Raw genomic sequence first — 24148 nt, 5'->3', positions numbered from 1 at the left:
GCCGATAGGGAGGAAAGCAGAACAGGATGGTAAGTAAGTGAAAACAAATTAGAATTGTGCAAGAAGCTGATGCATGTGCTAAGAAGTATTAACGGAGCGCGGAGCGAAATTGGCTTCTAGGTAAGTCAATTACGGAAAGACATAAAAGAGTGATAGGAGGAAGGGAAAACTGGATGGAGATATTGATGATAGGAGGGATAAAAGATACATCTCATCAAAAAAGGATTTGATCAGGTGAGTAAAAGAATGAAGGAAAGTTATCAGGTAATTATTACTTAGGATGTCTTATTTAGAAAAGACCAAGACATTCTGAATATTGTATCACAATCTTATTTCGGGATCTCAAGCCTACACATAGAGTATAACTAAATTCAGAGAAAATCAATTAACCTAAGCACAGTGCCCACATGAATGATAGGTGAGCAATAGGTGAAGGTGCATCCTCAAGTGGCAGGAAGAATAGAGAACAGAGCAAGAAAGAAGACAAGCTATCGAGAGTAGAAAAAAAAATGAGAGGATGGCAGAGAAGCCGGCACATAGGATGATGCCAAAAAAAAAAGGGCAGGAAGAAAGAGTTAAGAAACAGAAGAAGGTGAAAAGGGGAGGGAAGAAGGCTGGGACTGAAAGAGAGCGAAGGAGCGAAGAGGAGGGGGAAGAGGAGGGACGGGAGATTTGCTCCCTGCCTCAGCATTCTGACAATGCCTTGAAATATCTTACTTTTGATCAGTTTATTTCTGGGCTGAGATTCTCTCACACACATACACACAGCAGCAATGGACAGAGCTCAGAGGTCTGACAATTAGACAGCTCTCTGATTAGACCAGCCACATCATCCCCCTCCCCTCATACATCCTGATCTCTGCAGGGGGCTTTTGATTCCTGCCTGGGGCTGTGTGTGATTTCATCCTGACGGGTCCATGGAGAAAGTCCAAGAGGAGAATGAGACGGAGCGATGGGAGAGACCGGAGGAGATAACGGACAGCGAAAGGGGCATCATCAAGGAGACCTGGGCACGCTTGTATACCAACTGTGAGGATGTTGGAGTCTCTATATTGATAAGGTAATACCAGAATGCATGACTGGTACATGTGCATAGGGACATGGGATCTCTCAGGGTGGCATTACCTCATTCAAACACAAGACTTGGAAATCACTCAGTGTCAGCAGAATTCACGTAGGAGAAGGAGATTCCTCCATGTGTCACCATGACCCTCTGCCAGGGAAGAAGACCTGTGCACAGTCTGTTGGTAGCACATGCACAGAGCAAAGGGTACACTCTACTTGCTAGTGTCATACACTGGGCTAGGCACACAGTCACAACGGCTTCCCCTGTAAAGGAGCACTAAACCTAAAGTCGGCAGCTTTTAAAAGTGGAGCTCACAAAAAGAATTACTTATTCATTCACAAATATGTATGTAAAGGTCCATGACCGAGACCTGTCCGGCAACATACACATCCATGTGCCTCTGCCCATGTTGCGTCCTGAAGGCACCTCTGTAATACAACATGTAGTAGAGCATGAAACTATTTTGTTTCTTGAGGCTTCTGCATCAACCCATGAGACGAAAAAAAACCCCATCTCTCTACACCTCCGTGCAGAATGGACCCATAGCAGTCCATTGGTACCATATTACAGATTTGTACAACACGGATCTCAAATAATGCTATGTGCATGGCGCTAAATCTTTCTAGAGGTTCTCAGAACTGGAAATATGTGAGATAAAGTAGTGATCACGGGGGCAGACATTGTTTTTCGGACTTGACAGCAATCCGAATGAAGAATATTACCGCCAACCTTTCCCTTGCCTGAAATGGCTGCTTCCAGATAACAGTAGATTGCACTTAGATAACATAGATATTAAGATGACTGATTGATAAGATTCATAAAAAAGGGGATCTATGAACTGTTTAGTGCCGCAGATAGAGAGAGGTTCACTTACCGTCAGTCATACCCTTCTACTGTATGAATTGAGGAGAGTAGATGGGGTTAAACGGAAGGGTAAAGTAGGTGAATGATTTAGGATCTGAGCTTCTGATGTCACAGTATCCTGAGGGAACTAACCCGGTGACTTGTGTTTATGTTAAATTTTCTATTTATTACTATTCCCTGTACTAAGCTTGGCACCATACAACATGGAAAGGAGAATTCTGGGAACGCTACTCTTGCTCACTTTTGCTCTAGTGGCGCCAAGGATGGCATATGCTCTGCAAGTACACAACTCAAAGGATATGGTTTACCGACTCCGAGTATATCATTTCCTTATTTCATACCATTCCCACCATGGGACGGAGGTTTTGGTGCTTATATACAAGCACTATATTCAACTATTCCAGTGCTATTTTAACGTATCCCTAAAGAAATGAGCTTTCTTAATGAGATCCGGGCTTCACCAAATATCTGTCAGCTGTGGCTAAATAAGCGGTGATTATGATGTCAGGCTTTACTTTTCATGCTGGCACTTGTATGTCAATTGAGGATTTGTTATTGGAGCAATTAAAAAGAATGTAAGGCAGGTAAAAACAGGAACAACTGGATGACATCGAAATATGATCCAAGAAACTAAGAAAGACTTTATTTCATATACAGAAGTGATTACGTCTTTAAGTAGGGCTCTCTCAGGCACTCCAAAGGCGTCAGACTGTCATAAGGAACATGTCTGTCAGTGGCATATATAGGAAGACGTTGTTTCCCTTCTGTCCACGTGATTTCTGCTGCTTTCGTGAATGATCAGTTGTTGCCATTTGATTAGTCATATATATAAGTAGCAATAGTGCCTTATCTCACCCAAACTGGTGTTTACCGTAGGTTATGGATAACCCCGCTGAGCAAGAAACAGAAAATAGTTATCACATATGCACCTCATGTAAGACATGACCACCAATATGCGACTAGTTCCCTACTTTTCCTGCTTTGCTCATAACTTAGTCCCACTTCAAAACTCTCGTTTAGCAACAGTTAAACTCACTAACCAACTTCTAAATATCAATTTCCAGTAAGCTGAATTCTATGATGCTCTTTAATGAGGTCATTGGAATGGCTGCATTGACCAACTCAATGTTTGGCTATATCATGAAGAATAAACATCGGTTACTACTCTTCCCATGATGCGACAGGTACTGCTAGATTCGGGGAAAAAGAGAAAAACGAATGGCAGAGAGGTTACTTGAGAGAGATTGTCCTTGAACACTCCCTACCATTTGTTTTTCTCTTTTTTCCAAAATTCTGCTGACCCTGGACCATTGGTTAGGCCGGACGGATGCGATTGACGTTCTCCTAAGTGGATGTGTATGTTAGCCAAGGATCCTCCTATTCATAAAGCTATCCAGGCGTTTCGATGTTGTTGTATACCCCCATATTGTGGGGACGATCCAACCACACCTCGGTGAGTCTGTTCCCACCTATTTCCCTTCCTTTTACTCTTCTTCGGGGCACTGTCCCGTTTTTGTACGTCTCACAGGTACTGCTAAACAACTGGATAGCATGAGGATCTGAACAAACAACTCATCCTTGGAAAAGAATGATATGGGGGAGAGATTAGGGTTAACGACTATGACACTTGTATTCTCTGGTATTGAATGATGAAACAGTGCTTAAAATATGCCATTCTGTAATGGAGATGAAGTGTCATTATCAAGTTGGACGTGTCTTCAGAGTGTCAGGATCATCGTCAGTGGAAATTCCATTTTATGCACGTACCATGACTTGGTCAAAAATACACATAGCACTGGTTACTTAGTCACTATGCCTTAGTTTTTCCAACCAGTGGCAGATACAGCAGTTACAGAAGTTGCTATTTTTTCAGTCACCCAGAGACCGGTCCATACATGAGCCTCTGTATTGAGTGGTGCCACTAATTGACAGCACCAGAGTGCAATGGCATGTCAAGTTAAAGGGAAATGTTTGGCGCTACTAAACCGCCAGCATGTGGTTATACAGCTGAGGTCTAGCTTTAGCTCTAGACATGCCTTTATCATAACAGGTTGTTCGGCTTTAGCTAGTCAAAGAACTTATAAATGACCAGAGCTGAATCTGGGAGTTGAGCTATATCAGGCACATGCGCATTGCTCAGATCATGTAACCAGACAACATTAAGCTGCCTCGTCACATCAAGAATTCTTGTATAATATCATTTATAGGGTTACAGCCAGTTTTAGACAAACGTATGCTTGTCTGAAAGAGGCCTGAAAGTAAATGTGGCCACGTTGTTAAGACAAATAATTTGACAACCATTGGGGTCTCCATGCACAAATCTTGGGCAGCATGGTGGCTGAGTGGTTAGAGTTGTCTCCTTGCAGGACTGGGGTCCTGGGGTTGAGTCCAACCAAGGACAATATCTGCATGGAGTTTATATGCTCTCCGGCATTTGTGCGTTTCCTCACGATTTTTACAAGTATACTGATAGGATAATTAATTAATTTACTCTGAAATGGACCCTATTGTGTGTCTAGAAAAGGGACATAAGTTTGTGAGCTCCATCTAGGACAGGGGCTGAAGTTGGTGGCTACTAGCACTGTGGTATTTCTTGGCAATATATTAGCAATGGGAAATAAAGAAGAGTGGGCGAGTGACTTATTAGGTAGTATGGGTTTTCCAGCAGGAGCAGGACCACCAACCACAAGGACATGCTTTGACTATAGTGTTTCCACAGTAATGAGAGATCGTAAAACTTCTTCCCAGCTCCTTAGTGTAACATTCGAAAAGCAGACATATTAACATTGGTGGAGATGAGTGTGCATGAGGGCTTCACACCATCTCGAAGGGCTTCTCTTAAAGGGATTTCCCCATGAATTCTGACATAACTTATATACTTCAGAAATAACATCATGAATACTTCACACTTCCCTTCTTTGGACAAAAGGAGTAGATCCCTGGCTGACTTATTACCTAAATGTGTTATAACACAGAAAACGAGAGATTGAAATCAGCTCACCGCTCCCACTTACAAAGAAAGGTGATCCCAAATAGATGGTACATGTCGCAAACACTGTAGCGGTCTTCAGGGAAGGTATGGTACAACACGCATGCCAAAATAAAGACATTTGGGCAGATTTACCTATACTGTCTTAATATTTAGACATCGTAAACTAAGACTACAGTAGACAGACTGGAAATATGCCAAAGTTATCACAGTAGCTCATGCTGGATGACAAATTTGGTGCACATTTAGACACTTCTAACTTTACCCAACTTTTGTTGACGCCGATATCTTGCACCAAATTTTGGCAAAATTTTGATTCATGTTTTTCCATTTTAAATCAGCTCCCTTTCCCGCTGAGCCACCTCCTTGTAGAACGAGCCACTAAAACTTTCTAAAAGCTTGCATGACAGTTTTTTGGTGCGCAGAATTCTGGCACATTTAGCTTAGTAAATCTACACCACTCTTTCTTTCTTTAAATCCACTTATTAAAAAGCCGTAGGGAACATCCCAAGGAATCTCGCTTACATATTTCGAATCAAACTGGTTCTTAATCATAGCGTGAACGTGTTATGTAAGTGTAAATTGTATCTGGAAATAGTAGCCCATCATAGACCGTCCACCGTTCTATAAATGCACCCAATATGTGCTATACGGACTTTGCAGTGCCTGATATAATTGGGTAACGTATCATCATTTATAGATGGCCATCCTCATACCGTGGCTGCCTTATAATGTAGTACATGACACTGCTGAAGCCGCTACTGTCATGAAATTAGGTGAGGAGCGAAACATTATAGAACTGAGGAAATAGGTCATGTTGTCAGTTTTGATTCCATTACTACCACACATAAAGCTCTAATCTTCCTCTGCTAGTTTCACACTGACTACATCCCTGCTCACATGAGCCGTCCAGGGGATATCGGTTCTATATCTACATCAGAAGGGCCGTATTAAACAGCTAGCATAATGCAGGGAAGAGACGTTATCCTCCATCACTGTCTACATGTGCTCGATTATGGGTAACTGCACTACGTACAGTCACAGAAGTGATGGAGAAGAGCAGAGAGAAGCATTTTTAGGAAAGCCTCCGTAGAACGGTCGTCCCCTCTCTTCCTGTCACCTGTATCAGCCGCCACATTCTCCATACCTGTTACCTCCTCCTACTTGTTTTCCCAGCGACCCTTCTCTATCTGTCTCCTGCTGCTTTCCTGGCATCTCCTGGACCATTTGTGAATTAGCCGAGGGCGGCTGTTATAATTACATAGTTAATTAGCATCTGCTCATTAAATTGGAATTACATGCTGGCTGTGAGGGGCCAGGCCCTGCCACTGTGCACAAGTATTAATATATAATGTGTTTATATAACATATATACTTGTGGGTATTCATGCAATTAATGAATTCTAGGCCCCGAAGGCCTTGGAAATTGTTAACCCATTATTTGAAATCCTTTTTTTTTTGGCCACCCACAGTGCAGAGGGTGATTGTCACATACCAACGGTGGTGTGCTGCGATGTTCAGAGACTGTGATACTCTAATAGCTGCACACAGCACTGCATAGGAATATACTGATCAGAAAGTTGTGCACAGTAGTACAAACCTGCACACCCACCCATACAGTGTTGGCACATGTGGATTTAGTAGATTGTGTGAGTGCATCACAGAATCACAATGGAGGATACCTGCTATTGCTTCATGTATGCTTTTTCTTAAAGGGGTGGTCCAGAATTACGAAAACATAGCTGCTTTCTTACAAAAAAAGCACCACACATGTCTACAGGGTCGTGGAACACTAGTATGGGAAAGAAGTGGGTGGAGCAACCCTGAAGTGGTGCCTGAGGATTTAAGATGGTTCGGTGTAGTCATGGGCAAGGAAGAGAGATAAGGTTTGAATGGAGCTGCCAACCAGGTGGGCATAAGATATAATGTAGAACAACCTGGTACACAGTGTAGCCGACTAATGAATTGATTACACTGAATTGATTACTTTATTAAATACCAGCAAAGAAACATGTTTCATAGCAAAGGGCCCCTTCTTCGGTCTGTTGGATTACAGACAGTATTGACAGCTTCAGCCTACCCCCACTAGCATTTATTGTTAATGAAGTCTTATCCAACTTGTTTGGTATAACTGAGCTATGTAATAACTGCTGTCTATACTGTCTGTACCCAGTATGACTGATAAAGAGGCCCTTCACCTCGAAATGTGTTTCTTTGCTGGTACTTTATTTCATAATCAATTCTTCATCCACTTGCCAGGAGTATTTTCATGTTGCATATGGTTGCTTTATATGGAATGCGTGGGGTATTGTGGCTCGGCTCTATTGAAGTGGAACTAAGCTGGGAGTACATGGGGTGGGAATGACTGAGGAGCAGGGAGGAAGCTGAGGGTACATGGGAGCTGTGACTGAGGAGCAGAGAGGAAGAGGAGGTACATGGGGTGGGGGTGACTGAGGAGCAGGGAGGAAGCTGAGGGTACATGGGGGGCTGTGACTGAGGAGCAGAGAGGAAGCTGAGGGTACATGGGGGGCTGTGACTGAAGAGCAGGGAGAAAGCTGAGGGTACATGGGGAGCTGTGACTGAGTAGCTGGGGGGAAGCTGAGGGTACATGGGGAGCTGTGACTGAGTAGCAGGGAGGAAGCTGAGGGTACATGGGGAGCTGTGACTGAGTAGCAGGGAGGAAGCTGAGGGTACATGGGGGGCTGTGACTAAGGAGCAGGGAGGAAGCTGAGGGTACATCGGGGGCTGTGACTGAGGAGCAGGGAGAAAGCTGAGGGTACATGTGGGCTGTGACTACATGGGGGGCTGTGACTGAGGATCAGAGAGGAAGCTGAGGGTACATGGGGGGCTGTGGCTGAGGAGCAGGAAGGAAGCTGAGGGTACATGGGGGCTATGACTGAGGAGCAGAGAGGAAGCCAAAGGTACATGGAGGGTTATGACTGAGGAGCAGGGAGAAAGCTGAGGGTACATGGTGGGGTTTGACTGAGGATCAGGGAGGAAGCTGTGGGTACATGGGGGACTGTGACTGAAGATCATGGAGGAAGCTGAGGGTACCTGGGGGGCTGTGACTGAGGAGCAGGGAGGAAGCTGAGGGTACACGGGGGCTGTGACTGAGGAGCAGGGAGGAAGCTGAGGGTACAGGGGGGGCTGTGACTGAGGAGCAGAGAGGAAGCTGAGGGTACATGCGGGGCTGTGACTGAAGAGCAGGGAGAAAGCTGAGGGTACATGGGGAGCTGTGACTGAGTAGCTGGGAGGAAGCTGAGGGTACATGGGGAGCTGTGACTGAGGAGCAGAGAGAAAGAGGAGGTACATGGGGTGGGGGTGACTGAGGAGCAGGGAGGAAGCTGAGGGTACATGGGGGGCTGTGACTGAGGAGCAGAGAGGAAGCTGAGGGTACATGGGGGCTGTGACTGAGGAGCAGGGAGAAAGCTGAGGGTACATGTGGGCTGTGACTACATGGGGGGCTGTGACTGAGGATCAGAGAGGAAGCTGAGGGTACATGGGGGGCTGTGACTGAGGAGCAGGAAGGAAGCTGAGGGTACATGGTGGCTGTGACTGAAGAGCAGAGAGGAAGCTGAGGGTACATGGGGGGCTGTGACTGAGGAGCAGGGAGGAAGCTGAGGGTACATGGGGGCTATGACTGAGGAGCAGAGAGGAAGCCAAAGGTACATGGAGGGTTGTGACTGAGGAGCAGGGAGAAAGCTGAGGGTACATGGGGGGCTGTGACTGAGGATCAGGGAGGAAGCTGTGGGTACATGGGGGACTGTGACTGAAGATCATGGAGGAAGCTGAGGGTACCTGGGGGGCTGTGACTGAGGAGCAGGGAGGAAGCTGAGGGTACACGGGGGCTGTGACTGAGGAGCAGGGAGGAAGCTGAGGGTACAGGGGGGGCTGTGACTGAGGAGCAGAGAGGAAGCTGAGGGTACATGGGGGGCTGTGACTGAAGAGCAGGGAGAAAGCTGAGGGTACATGGGGAGCTGTGACTGAGTAGCTGGGGGGAAGCTGAGGGTACATGGGGAGCTGTGACTGAGTAGCAGGGAGGAAGCTGAGGGTACATGGGGAGCTGTGACTGAGTAGCAGGGAGGAAGCTGAGGGTACATGGGGGGCTGTGACTAAGGAGCAGGGAGGAAGCTGAGGGTACATCGGGGGCTGTGACTGAGGAGCAGGGAGAAAGCTGAGGGTACATGTGGGCTGTGACTACATGGGGGGCTGTGACTGAGGATCAGAGAGGAAGCTGAGGGTACATGGGGGGCTGTGGCTGAGGAGCAGGAAGGAAGCTGAGGGTACATGGGGGCTATGACTGAGGAGCAGAGAGGAAGCCAAAGGTACATGGAGGGTTATGACTGAGGAGCAGGGAGAAAGCTGAGGGTACATGGTGGGGTTTGACTGAGGATCAGGGAGGAAGCTGTGGGTACATGGGGGACTGTGACTGAAGATCATGGAGGAAGCTGAGGGTACCTGGGGGGCTGTGACTGAGGAGCAGGGAGGAAGCTGAGGGTACACGGGGGCTGTGACTGAGGAGCAGGGAGGAAGCTGAGGGTACAGGGGGGGCTGTGACTGAGGAGCAGAGAGGAAGCTGAGGGTACATGCGGGGCTGTGACTGAAGAGCAGGGAGAAAGCTGAGGGTACATGGGGAGCTGTGACTGAGTAGCTGGGAGGAAGCTGAGGGTACATGGGGAGCTGTGACTGAGGAGCAGAGAGAAAGAGGAGGTACATGGGGTGGGGGTGACTGAGGAGCAGGGAGGAAGCTGAGGGTACATGGGGGGCTGTGACTGAGGAGCAGAGAGGAAGCTGAGGGTACATGGGGGCTGTGACTGAGGAGCAGGGAGAAAGCTGAGGGTACATGTGGGCTGTGACTACATGGGGGGCTGTGACTGAGGATCAGAGAGGAAGCTGAGGGTACATGGGGGGCTGTGACTGAGGAGCAGGAAGGAAGCTGAGGGTACATGGTGGCTGTGACTGAAGAGCAGAGAGGAAGCTGAGGGTACATGGGGGGCTGTGACTGAGGAGCAGGGAGGAAGCTGAGGGTACATGGGGGCTATGACTGAGGAGCAGAGAGGAAGCCAAAGGTACATGGAGGGTTGTGACTGAGGAGCAGGGAGAAAGCTGAGGGTACATGGGGGGCTGTGACTGAGGATCAGGGAGGAAGCTGTGGGTACATGGGGGACTGTGACTGAAGATCATGGAGGAAGCTGAGGGTACCTGGGGGGCTGTGACTGAGGAGCAGGGAGGAAGCTGAGGGTACACGGGGGCTGTGACTGAGGAGCAGGGAGGAAGCTGAGGGTACAGGGGGGGCTGTGACTGAGGAGCAGAGAGGAAGCTGAGGGTACATGCGGGGCTGTGACTGAGGAGCAGGGAGGAAGCTGAGGGTACATGTGGGGCTGTGACTGAGGAGCAGGGAGGAAGCAGAGGGTACATGGGGGGGGTGGGTTGTGACTGAGGAGCAGGGAGGAAGCTGAAGGTACATGGGAGCTGTGAGCCTGGCATTTCTCATTCTTCTCGACTGAGTGTTTGAGTGGGGGCTTCATCCTAGGTGAAAGTGAAGGAGATGGGAAGTGGTGTGTATGAGTTTAGGGGTCTGTTACATTGCCAGGTTATCTGGTAGGAACATTCCCCTGTACATTTGTGTGTTTAATCATCAAGTCTTGTAAAAAGACAAACAGTCAGCAGACAAATGAACAAACACTGGTTTGTTGGCTGATGGTATCTTCTATGCAAGTATAATAATACTGGTCAGCTGCCTGTTACCTTGTGTAAAGAGGAAGATTTACATTGGGCCATTCAGACCTTCGTTTCTCACACGTACGTATTACGCACTTAAAAGAAAACGCAGCATATCCTATTTTGGTGTATAATACGCAACATTATAGTTTATGCAGTGAATATGCATATTACGTATATAATACGCAGCCAAACTTTGCTCATGTGAGTGCACCCATACTCCTGTAGGACCTTGCTGGAGGCTATGACTTTTAGACTATTACTTCCCTCCAGTGACACTATATGGGAAGCACTAGTTTGGGACTGTTGACATCTGTAATTAGGTGTCAGCACTATTTATGTGAATGGAGTAGATAGGCAAAGCTGGTGACATCACTCACCTTGGTCTACCCACCAACTGTATTCTAAAGAAGGGGGCCTGAAGAAGAGCTACAAGAAACGGAGGCTAGAAGAACATTCATTTTTTCAATACTTACCAGTTTTCTATACTATTGAGGAGCCTAGGGACTCAACAGGGACTTCAAGATAACAGGCAATAAAGGCTGCTATGGGAACTACAAAGATAAAGAGGACTATCTCAGGTTGGACCTATCCATGCTATGTTGGACTCCCTGCTACACTAGTTAGATGACTATTTGTTTCTTGGTAAATGCAACTCTAGCAATATTATATACGGCAGTCACTGGCATACGTATAGAGGGTGCGGTCGCACCCAGGCCCTGGAGCACTAGTGGGCCCATAAAGTCTCTCTTCCCCATATTGCAAACCAATACTATCAATGAAGCTTTATAGTTGGGGGCCCAGTTCCAAATTTTGCACTGGGGCCTAGCAGCTTTAAGTTACATCTCTAATGGTAATTAAACTCTTTGAGCATCTGGTAGTCAGCATCTTGCAAGATTGCAAGACTAGAAGTGGAAATGGAGCTGACTGATTCATTTATTAAAGATGACATAGCATAGGATACTCAAAGTACAGCATGTATTTTATGCAAATCTATCTTTGGGGGTATAAACCTTAGTGAGCTCAAAACTCTTTAAGAAAAAAGGGACCGGGGGGGATGACCTGTGAACAGCTTGTGGTACTAAAGGAACTTTGTAGTATATACTGTTGTTGATGGATACAATTGGGTACATTTACTATTCGTGTTGCACCAAAATTTTGGCATACAGTAAGTTGCACTTTCTTTTTGGTGCAAATCAATTTAGATAAATATGCTACTGAACTGCACTAAAAAGAACAGATATTAAGACTCATTGGACACTTTTCAAAAGTATCTAGAAAAGGGGGCAGGATTGGAGCGGGTTGAGTTGCATGAGTTCTTTAGAGAGATTTATCAAATAAGACATCTTAAAAAGTTTCTTAAAGTTTTGAGCAATTTCGCTGCAGTAGTTGGGTGGTGTAAAAAGTGTAGGAACATCTGAAAACACATTTAAAAAACAGAAAAATTATCAACATCATGCAAAAAAAGGGACACCAAAAATTCCTCTGATAATAAATGTTTTTGTAAAGATACATTTTGTCATTTGTGCACCCTTTGTCACCTTGAAACCAACTAAACCTGGAAATTAGAAATGTATCCCCCTTTCTCAAAAAAATGTTTTAAATAACCTGAGAAGTTATCTCATATATCATCCTTTAAACTAGCGATAGACAATATATTGTTCACCAAATTGTAAAGATACGTAGCAGCATCAAAGGTGTAAAATAAATGTACTTCTTTATTGCTCCATGTTAAAAGCAGAACAGGCAACGTTTCAACATTTACTCTTTGTCAAGGCTTGTTGAAACGTTGCCTGTTCTGCTTTTAACATGGAGCAATAAAGAAGTACATTTATTTTACACCTTTGATGCTGCTACGTATCTTTACAATTTGGTGGACATTGGATGGGACCCGAGGTCCATGGTCTCAGTGGAAGTGGCTTTGCATGAGCTTGAATATCTTCACCCCTGCAAGATTGGCAGATATATTGAGTGCTGCTGGAATCTGTTTGTATACTGTAGACAATAGATTGTTGTCATCTGATCCTGAACAATTCAGGTTCAACGGCATGGATTATTTTTCATCCAAGCTTTTTGTGTTCACCTTCAGATAAATGAAGCTGGAAGTATCTAGCTGCCATTTGAAATGCCATGCATGTTTAGTAGTGGAGAACAAGGGTATTAATGGAGAAATTAGGAATTATGGCCAAAAGCTATGCTTTGTGTGTTATAAGTTATCATTTTGGAAGGCAGAAGTGGATTTAGCTATAGATATCTAAGTATTCAAAAAAGCTCTTTGCTCACTCTCCTGTCTGTCTGTACTGAAGCCCTGTGTCACATGCGTTGTATGGGTTGAATGCATTTTCTAGAATTTTGATAGGTATCCCTGAGAAATGGCTTCCATCTTGCTAGTCTACTTGTCAGTCCAAATATGTGTTGAACAGAAGAGTCATTTCTCAAAAGCAGGGCCTGACCTTTAACTTTCTCCTTGTCCTTTGGTCAACTTTGAAGGGACTTCCTGGTCTTTCCAAGTTTTATGCCTTGACATATTTTGTGCATTTCCTAATTAATGTCTTGATAGGGTTCCATGATAACGTATGCATTTCTTGTAGATGATTTGTCATTTTCTAGTGTTTTTTCAGTGGAAACAACCAAGACAATTTCAAGGAGATCTTGAAAGCTGGTTATAAATAACCATAATGAACAATCTAAGTCATTTTCCAATGAATCAAATAACGCTTTTGTCTACAGAACTAACAACAATCAATATCAACTGCTGGAAATCTACCCAAACTATTGGAACATTTATCTTTGATGGTTGAAGGTTTTTCTATGTTATTGAACTAAAAGACACTACAATCTTAGACCTTCACACAAGCTCTGTTTTTGCGCTCAAATAGCCACACTAAAAAAATTGCATCCCATTCGTGCAAAATTCGTGTGAATGGCTGATTTCCAGCTACTAAGTCTCGAGATTAATTAGCAGGGAAATTGCCCATTCACACGATCGGGAGCTGCGTAGTGCGTGTTATCTAGCTCCCATAGGAGTCTATGGAAACTCCTGCGAAGCTCGCACCAAAGATAGGTCAGGTGCTATCTTTTCTGACAACATGGACATTAGATGTGAGCTTTACAGTCGCACGTTCTATCTTTGATAAATGTGAGCTTTTAGCGCATCTACAATTACTTCATCTGAACGTTTCTATAGGAAACCATTGGTTTTATTAGACGCAATCTTTTCACACGCCTATAATGTGTTAAAACCGCGCTCGTGTGTACGAGGCCTTAGAGAAATGTATAGGTGCGCGGTTGTGGGACTTGAAGATGGGGACCTGGTAGAAAAACTCCTGACAACGTTCTGACCTCAAGAAAATCTGAATAGGACATCCTTAGTCTTAATCTACAACCTTAAAAGCTGCAATGGTAGTAATATTACTTTTTAGTTTTGATGTTTCTTGGACCTTCTTTAAATGCTAAGTACATTAACATTTGCCCTTAGGGCCATGTTGACTCCATTTTGGAGAAGTCACATAAGAATTCTTCCGATCATGAGGCCAGTTGGAAACGGCTTTAATGTTGTTGTTTTGTCTCCTGGATCAGTGACAATAGACAGTGGGTTCTTTGAAAGGTTGAACTTTATGGACTCTCTCCAGACTTGGTTTGCTGGGAGATGTTCTATTTGGACAACAAACTACTTCCATGTGTCTTCCAATCCTGATAACCAGACAGCAGATTCTATTTTTAACTGTGACCTATACGTCTTGTTATACATCTTAAACATTTGGGCTAGCCATGGTTTTACTCAATGGGCTATTTCGCAATGCTATTTTTAATTAAGTTACTAAAAGGGTTTTCTGTGACCTCTATATTTTAAACTATTAGGGCACATGGATAAGTGTTGTCCTCATATGGAATCTTTTTTCCCCCCCTTTCTTCTTGCTGCAGACCAAATATTATCCCTAAGCTCTTTCACACGGGCACTACGATTTTCACCTGAATCGCCGCCAAAAATCGCATGAATGAGAGGCAGCCATGACCAAGTCGCAGCTGCATCTCCCATTTTCTCACCCTTTCAGACGGCGTGAATATGCCCAGAATACTGTCAGACGTTCAGCTCTGCTAAACTTCCTACCCCTCTCCACCCCTTGCCAGGTGCCGGCAAGGGGGAGGGTCGGGAACTTAGCAGAGCTAGTGTGCTAAACTCCCTCCCCCTCTCCAGTTAGGAGGAGGGAGTTTAGCATACTAGCTCTGCTAGGCTCCTGCCCTACCCTTTCCGGCAGCTAGCTAGGGGCGGAGAGGGTGTTTAGCAGAGTTGAACTCCGTCCCCCAAGCCGTTGGTATTCCGGGCTGCGGCGTATACGCGCTGCACCCAGCTGTCTGAAAGGGGAAGAAAAAGGGAGATGCAGTTGCAACTTGGTCATGGCGTCCTCTTGTTCATGTGATTTTCGGCCACGATTCGGACGGTCGAAAATTGCAGCGCCCGTTTGAAAGAGGCCTCAGAATATCATAGTTGACTCTATGAAGGTCCAATTTGATACGGCAAAGCTCAGCCTGATTATTACAAAGATTACATACGCTTGTACAGAGATTAGCAATTTTCTTTAAAAAGATGCCAAACATTTCTGTTAGCTACAATTTGTGTTGGCTACAAATTTGTAACACAGACTAATTTCATTATAGTGATTATTGCAGTTAGAATAGTGACTACAGGTTACTGCAGCGATTTTCATGGGAATCAATCAGAATCATTCGGTTCACATGGTTACACGTGATACTTTTTCTTGTGACATTAGAAAAAAAATCATTTTTCCTAGGAACAGTGGCACTCTAACTCATGGGTTGTATCTAGTATTGCAACTGAATGGGGTGGAGCTGCAGTAGAAGACAGAGGCCATCAGATCTGATGAGTAGATGATATGTTAAGATTAAAGTAACGTTTTCCGGCATTTTTATGGAACACGACTGATATGGCAAGTTCTGCTTCATGGCCAACTTATAACCACAGCAAAGGGGGCAATCGCCCTTGGGGCTTTGACTTCCCATATTCAACTCATACAATGAGTTCCCATATTCAACTCATTCTAAATATCTGTAGTATTCCTTTGTAAGACTGTAGTTGAGAATTGCCCTTTAAAGAAATATTCCCACACTATATTGGTTAAGCAGTAGACTTTTCTTTCTTCACAGAACAGTGGCACAAAACTTTTGATGGTTACTATTTTCTTAGAAGGCACGCAACACTTGGTGGTTGCAATACACTCTAGGTGGTTCTATTACACTTTTTGGTTATTATTCACCCTTGGATGTGAAATACCTACCTGAACATTCTTTGAATATAGCTTAAATAGTGCTATATACAATTTTGCTCTAACTACGAGCAGGTTAGTGTTAATTTTACACAGATCTCATATCAGTGTTACCTTCATGCAAACCCTTAACACTCAACACAGAAAACTGAAACTCATAGTATAACTTGCACAGCACAATTTTGTCAGTTACACAGAAAAGTTTCCCCTACATCTGGCTCTATTCCGAAGACCCCTTCCTTAACCAACCAATGCTGCAACTTTCTTTTAGTATATTGTGTTACTGGATCAAACCTTCCAGCCCCATCACAGACCTCAGGGTGGCCAATCTCTCACTAGTCACCAATCTTCTGTAGGCTGACTTCGCACACAGCTCCTAGGAGGTTCAGCGATGGTCTTCTAGATTTGAGATCATTCACAATCTAAACCATGTTGTCTCTCCTCGGGGCTGATATCTCCCACAGCCCCCCATAAACTCCCCAGAGCTGAAACCTGCCAAAACTGACAACATACTCAGCAAAAATCTCTCCAACAACAGGCTGCATACAACTCATGGCTAAGACTTCCCCAACCGATTACTCTAAGTGGCAATGATTCCCTCCATTAGCCTCCATCTTGTCCTCAGTAACATTCTCCAAGTCTTACTAGATGATACCATGATGACACCTCTTGTCTATGGGTCCACAAAAAGCATGCTAGGTGACCCACTAAGCAGCCTTATCATGGGCTTGTCATCACTCACTTTGGCCTCCAGCCAACCTCCTTTCTTGTGATGAACATGCCAACCAATACTATCCACAATGGACTGGTCTCGAGCTTACCAACACCCTCACAATGGACAAGCTCCAGGCCTAATATTTACATTTGCAGGCTCCTCACACACACCACTTGTACTCAACCCCTTTGTGCCAAACCACGTCCTTTATCAAGTCCTCTATGCCTCTCCTTGTATTAGCACTGTGGCTCAGCAATCCATCGTCACCATGCACACACTAGTTTGACTACTGTGAAGGGTATGTGCAGTTTTAAGTAAAGCTTTCACCTGGTATTTAATAATATGCTTAAACAGCAAACCATGAACATTCGCTATGAACTGGAGTAGGGTGACTGCATACACCTCACATTTGATTAATTCAATAGTGATCTAATTCCTAAAACAGGTTAATACCATGGTGGGGGTTATCCGATTACTTTTAACAACTGCCTATGTACATTGGACAAATGTTGGAATCCTCCTTTTAGCAAATCCCACTATGGTGGACCTGGCCTGTCCATATATTATGTGCTAGACTATTTATGCTGTACTTTTCCATGGGAATAAACATGGGCTACAGAGGCTTACCCCAATGATAACAGCTATATGGTGGTTTCCAGTCCCTCTTTTTAGAAGAGAGTCTGTTTTCATAAGGCAACTCATCAAAGTCCCTTCATTCGAAACTTTGCAAATATTTTGTTTATGTTGCACTAATGAGTAACATTGCCAGAAATTTATCATCAGATTTTTTAATGCCAGCTCTCCGGCATACTTTTATCCTTTCTACGGTGTAGAATGTGGCAAGTTTATCAAATGTCACACAATGCTGATAAGTTTGTCGCATCTTTAAATACACTCATTGTCAAAAAAAATCAAGTACCTAGAAGAACTTTCTCTGTGTGATTGTAACGTTGATATATGTAAGTGATTACAATATCAGAGCAAAAGGAGAATTTATTGTGGAAAGTTGACCCATTGAAGGGAGGCTCCAGTACCGTGTTGTACCACCTCTAGCTTGGATGCAAGAAGTGATATGGAAAGGAATGGAGGCATACAGGTTCTGTATGGTATACTGCGGCATAACTGAGCCTAAAGATTGTCCGAGCTTATAGGCTATCAAAGTTGGCATTTCAGATGGTCCCATACATGTTCTATTGGTGATAAATCTGGTGACCGGGCAGCCACGGAAGTGTGGTGATGCTGTGGAGACACTCCTGTGACACCCTTGGGTGTGCGGCCGGGCATTATCCTGCTGCCCCTTGGAAGCTGCCATGAGAGGAACACATGTGACTGCAGGATGTCCTGAGCATATCGCTTAAGCTGTCATTGTCCCTCGTACCACTACTAGAAGTGACCGACTGTCGTATGCAATGGTTCCCCGAGAATATCACACCAGCAGTGGAGGCAGTGTGCCACTCCACAGCAAAGGCAGGATTGAGGCGCTAACCCCTAGGTCTCCAGGCACAAATATGGTCATTGTCGGTGCCCAAATTAAACCTGAACTTGTCGCGGGACACAACCCGGTTCCATCCCATAGCAGTCCCAGTTTCGCTGTTCATGACACTACTGCAAACTGAGGTGATGATGGGTGGGTTCTGTAAGCCAAAATGTCCTTCAGTCAAGTGCTTAGAAATCGTTCCAACAGACACAGGGGCCTGTAATGATGGTGCCCACTGTCTCTGGATGGCGGACAACGAAAGGGAGCTTCTTGTGATTGTCGGATGATTAGACAATCCTCTCTACCAGTGATCTGTAGAGAGCTTTCTGAGCCTGGTTGCCTTGTGTGCGTGTCCTCACGCATCCACTGGTCCCAACACCTCCTAACAGTCTGGTCAGAACGACCCAGGTGGCGAGCAGTTCTTTATTACGACAATCCAGCTTCTCACATCCCAATAACGTACCCCTCTCAAACGTGTCCCTTAACTGGGAGAAATCTCTTCTCTGGAAGAGATTGATCACTCGGAGGCGTCTAGTGGTCAACAAGCTCTACACAAGCAGAAGAAGAGGTCCTCTACACACAAGTAGCTTCTGATAGTCTTTTTATAGGCCAAGGGTGGAAACACTTTTAGGGCCTCATATGGCAAGACTGTTCATCTAATCACCACAACTCTACTCATGTACATATCTGCCTGAGATGTAACTGCATGCCGAGTTTTGCAGCAAAATGACCACTTCTTCTAGGGGCTGGAATTTTGTTTTGATGAAGAGTATATGTCTAGAGATATGGAGTCACTTTGTACACCCCCAGCTATTAGAGAGAGACTGCAACAAATTTTTCACTTTTTTTTTTTTAATTGTGTGTCATAAATGTCTCTAAGGCCTCCCTCACACAGGGCGTTTGCAGAAACTCAGCGTTTTTCAATGCTGCGTTACTGCAGATTCCGCCCCGTTTCAGCAGCGCTGGCATACTTTATGCCAGCGTTTTCAGCTCGGCTGAAAACGCAGCCAAGAATGCTGAAAAGAAGAAAAAAAAGCAATACTCACCTAGCCGCTGCAGTCCGGGTCGCGGCCGCTCGTCTCTGCCGCTGATCCGGGCTTCCTCGGCACCCCCAAGCCTATTGCCAGAGGCCAGGTTTGAGAACCCCGCCTCTGGCAATAGAGTGCTGTGATTAGTTGTCGGTGCTTGCTCGATGCCCAATCACAGCCCTTCATTGACTGTCTCAGCCAATCAGAGCTTGCCGGCGCTGATTGGCTGAGACAGTCAATGAAGGGCTGTGATTGGGCATCGAGCGTGCCGACAACCAATCACAGCACTCTATTGCCGGAGGCGGGGTTCTCAAACCTGGCCTACGGCAATAGACTTGTCAGTGCAGAGGAAGCCCGGATCAGCTGCAGAGACCAGCGGCCGCGACCCGGACTGCAGCGGCTAGGTGAGTATTACTTTTTTTTCCTCTGTCTAGCCAGCTGGGACAGATTTTCGGGGTAGGGCTTCTATTACAAGCCCTCACCCCGAAAATCGGCGAGCGGTTAACGCTGCCAAAACGCGGCACCAAGTGTTGCCGCGTTTTCAGCAGTGCTAAAACCGCTGCCCATTCATTTTAATGGGCGACGCAGGGCTGAAAAACGCCCCAAAATAGAACATGCATCGCTGTCAAAGAGCAGCGTTGGGAGGCGCTGCGTTTTCAGCCCTGTGTGAGCAGCCCCATTGAAATGAATGGGAGTGTTGTACAGCGTTTAGCGCTGGGCTGAAAAGGCAGCGCTAAACGCTGTATAAAACGCCCTGTGTGAGGGAGGCCTTAGGGTATGATCACAAAACAAGAAGAAAATCCACATACAGATATTGATGTGGATTTTGGTATAGATTTTCACAGTGGAAATCGCTCATAGCATTCCAATGAATGATTGAATTTTTTGTTGAAAATCTGTGCATTTCTACAAAAAATAGAGCATCCTGCAAATTTGAAAATCCACAGCATCGCTATCTTCAGATTTTTGGCACAAATCAATAGTAAATTTGTCTAAAATGATTTGTGCCAAAAAAAGGTTTTAGACCAGTTTCACATCATCAAGGGAATCTCCTGCCCGACATTCCATCGTAGCACGTTTTCTTCTGTTCCAAAACCGGGCTGTAGGGCAGAAAGCTGATGAACCCCATTATAGTCAATGGGGTCTGCCTGACTCTGTTTTATTCCGTCCAGTTACTGAACCATTCAGCCATGGGAATTCCCTTTTCCTGCTCCCCGATGGAGCTGGAAAGCGTAATCCCCGGAGCAGATGTGAAAGCACTCTTGGAATTGCCATTATATATATAGGTGTCCTTACATAGGTGGAAAGAGTAGAATATCTAGCACTATCTGGTCAATGGAAGCCACCCTTTATTTAAGCAGATTCAAACATTTGCCATACGAAAAGTGCAGATACCTCAGCTACATGTTTTGAGCACTTACTTCTCTCTTAGTCACAGCTATGGTTAAGACCAGGGTAGGTGTTCAAAACGCGTAAGATTGCTATCTGGATTTTCTTCTATAGCAATGTTTTAACTGATCGAAATGTTTTGGATGTTCTATTTTCTAAACTTCAACTTGGAAGCTCACAAGGCATCGGCTGTACCCAGTGCGGAACTGTGGTGAGCACTGCTTTTGTTTGTCTCACCTTTACGTAGAGCTCAGCTACTAAGTCATATGTCTGACAGTGGACTGGTGTAGAACTGCTGTATTCAATAATGTATATGTGTCTATGGCCAACTATACAACAGGTAGAACAAGATCAGAATATGCAAGGCAACGTGTTTGTACTTTAGCAACAGTCTAACTTTTGCTCTTATTATTTATCCATGCTGTGACTATATACAATGCCTAGGATATACAAAGATTTTTTGTAGCATGCCAGCTATGATAGCAGTGATAACTCCATGATGAGAGTTATTGACTTGACTATGTGCATTAGGAATGGCTTTTGCAGACCTCTTAGTGGACATTCATTCTAGGACACCTATAGGGGGAGTTAAAGAGGATATCCAACCTAATTTTTTTATAAACTTTTGGGCCCCTCATTCCTAAAACTGTTTAAAAGCAATATATTCACTGTGGTGCAAGAATGTTATTTCGCTCCTGGCACTCCAGCATCATGGCATCTGCCAGGTGATGTCATCGAGTTTTCTGGTGACGTTTCATATTCCTGTCACCTGAGCTTCTAATGTAAATGCCCTGGCAGGTTTATGGGACATCATTGCCGACTTCCAGTGTCGGGACTTCCAATTGGCTGCAGCAGTCATGTGGATGAACAACCATGAGACATCTGCAGCCAAAGTAAGCAGAAGATTGGAGGACTGTAGCAGCGGCGGGAGACACAGCGCCGCAGCGGAGAGGTGAGTATTGTTGTTTTTTTTATATATACTGTTCACCCCCCACTGCCATCAATGTGTTTATTTCTTGGAAAACCCCTTTAAAGGGGAAGGGAGCAAAATAACGAAAAAAGACAGTGACGCCCCATCTAACGTCGAAGATCCCATCCCCGCTGCTTGGAAGAAGCCAGCTGTGGTCATGTGCCATTCATTGAGCACATGACCGCTCATCCAATTCTAGGCTTCAGTGGTGATTTTTTTTTAATGGTTGCTGAAAGCACTATGATTGGTTGAGCAGCGGCGTTCACAATAAATGACATGTGACCACTGCTGGCGTCTTCCAGGTTCCATGCAGACAGGAAGCCAATGGAGTAGCTGAGTAGGTGAGAAGAGCTCAGTATCAGTGAAAATGTTGCATGAGTGTTAACCCTTTCCAATCCAATTTGTATCCTGGTTTTCCTAGGGGGCTTACTCTTTTTCTGCCATTATACAACGGCGCTAACTGCTGGCTAAAGCCAGTACTGCATAAGGTGACACATTGGATAGGCTCCGACAGCAGAGAGGCTGGCAAGATACAGGAAGAGAACCCCGATGGACGTCTTCCAACATTGGAGCTGTACAGCCTTAAATCATAATGTCTTCAGAGGTCAGACAGTGGATTGGAAAGGGTTATTAAAGGAATCTTTGAATTGGAGTGCTGCCCATGCTTCTTCTTCTTCTATCTATGCTACAAGGACTATGGATCAAGTGGGCTTGCCCCATCCTATATATCATACAGTGCTGTTTTAGTTTGCATAGTATTGCACCTCCCCTATAGGTATGCCCTTGCTTCTGGCTCCTTTTTCAGCCTACGACTAGGAATGGATCAGGTGGGTAGATGCTGAGGCTATGCCCTTCAGTCCATTCAATAGACTGTTGACATCTAATTACAGGTGTCTGCGCAGTGTAGAGGAGTGTATAAGGGTGGATTCACATTTGTGTTGGAACCTCTGGTTGGAGATTCCGCCATAGATCTGGATCAAAATAAAAAGCGGGACAGCTGAGCGGAAACCAAACAGACTCTATTATAGTCAATGAGGCTCGTTAAGCGCTGTTTGGTTCCGTCTTGCTCCCTAAACAGAGCAGGAAAACAGAACCCTGGGCACAAATGTGAACCCACCTCCTGACTACTGCTTCTCCTATATTGCAGATTGGTAGTTTGTAAGTCACGCCAACATATGTCAGCTTTAGCACTAGCTATATAGTCATTGAACTGTGATATCATTTTCTACCAGGCATTTTAATGTGTTTAGAGCAATTTACAATAGTTTGGTATATAATCTGAATACAAGGAATAGAATGCGACAAGCAATCAGGCAGGAATTTATATAGTAGAAACGCAGGGGAATGATCATCCCAATGGAAATTGGTTTCCATCATTATAAGTATGATCCAGCGGGAAACTTTTATATCTATTGGCCCGCTTAAGTGATTTCATAAACAAATGTGTCGGCAATCATGTGGAAATACCCACAAATTGTTTACACAGTCAAATAGTGATGGAAGAAATGTAGGAGTTTTCTGCATTGTTAGTGTAACTTTAGTGAATCACAGCAATTTAGATTTTTGGAATATGCATCTTAATGTGGAATGGGAATCATTTCTAGGCATATTGTGCCGATTCAGCAACATTTAATGGACTGGAATAAATTATGGAAATCTGGAATAATGACTTATTATGGTGCATAAACTGTGAAAGAGATGTTTTTGTAGAAAGAATATTTAATAGGACATACAATGGTTTGTTGTGTATTATCTGATATGTAATATTATATCATTAATGAAACATTAGAAAATGCATTAAAGCGGATCTTTTCTTAGCAGAATAAGCAGTTGTCCAAAGTGCACATTCCTTGCCCAGATGCCCCAGTAGGGCAAATGGATTTTAAAGAGTGGGCTCCATTATCCAGCAGGGGGCATTGCCAGGGTCTTAAAAGATCATTTGCACAGGCCCTTATTCATGTGCACCAAATCCCCCTTTCTTGTACCAAGGACAGTAGCACACCATCTCTGGATGGATATTACTTTTTCATTTAAAGTCACTAGAGACCAGCTATAGAAAAGATGATATCTTCTCTGATTGGAGAATATCTTCTCTTTCCTCATTTTTTCTGCCATTCTGCCCAGACTGCCATGATGACTTCTTCCAGCTAAGTCTGGTCTCTGCAGAGTTTGCTGTCTAGGCATCTTCGTCTCCTCTCTTTTCCACCCTTCTACCAACCTTCTCAACTGACATTCCCATCCTAGTGCCATGACAGTGACTGCTGCTACCCTCAATACTTGCCTGCAATGCTTGCCAGTGCCCCTGACATTAATTAGTGCAACAAATACAATAATGACACACACATACCATGTTTCCCTGAAAATAAGACCATGTCTTATATAAATGTTTTGCCCCAAAAGAGGCGCTAGGTCTTATTTTGGGGGGGGAGGGGTCCTATTTTACTTACCTAGCATGCTTGGTCCACATCCTCCCGCTGCTTTCTAGAGCTTTGCCGCGCGTCCTGCAGTCCTCATTCACCCACAGAAGATCACTTCCTGGTTATGGGATTGGTTCATCCAGCACTGCTTTGATTGGCTGAGCAGCAGTTAAAGAACCAATCACAGCTGTCGCGTTGTAGAGGCGGGATTTATGAATTGGCTGAGCC

The 24148-nt window shown here is 44.7% G+C and overlaps 1 protein-coding gene across 1 annotated transcript in view; it reads left to right on the top strand.

Moving 5' to 3' along the window:
- The first annotated feature begins 668 nt into the window (after positions 1–668).
- Positions 669–24148, top strand: part of CYGB (cytoglobin) — a 41215-nt gene continuing 17735 nt past the window's right edge. Inside the window, exon 1 of the mRNA XM_066587832.1 lies at positions 669–1060. Within this exon, the coding sequence (XP_066443929.1) occupies positions 918–1060 (143 nt within the window). The 5' untranslated portion in view covers positions 669–917. The remainder of the gene's footprint in view (positions 1061–24148) is intronic.

The sequence above is a fragment of the Eleutherodactylus coqui genome, chromosome 13 (genome assembly GCF_035609145.1).
Source record: "Eleutherodactylus coqui strain aEleCoq1 chromosome 13, aEleCoq1.hap1, whole genome shotgun sequence".
NCBI classification, from domain to species: Eukaryota; Metazoa; Chordata; class Amphibia; order Anura; family Eleutherodactylidae; genus Eleutherodactylus; species Eleutherodactylus coqui.
The sequence above is the reverse complement of the archived record's forward strand: the minus strand, read 5'-3'. Positions and strand labels throughout refer to the sequence as shown.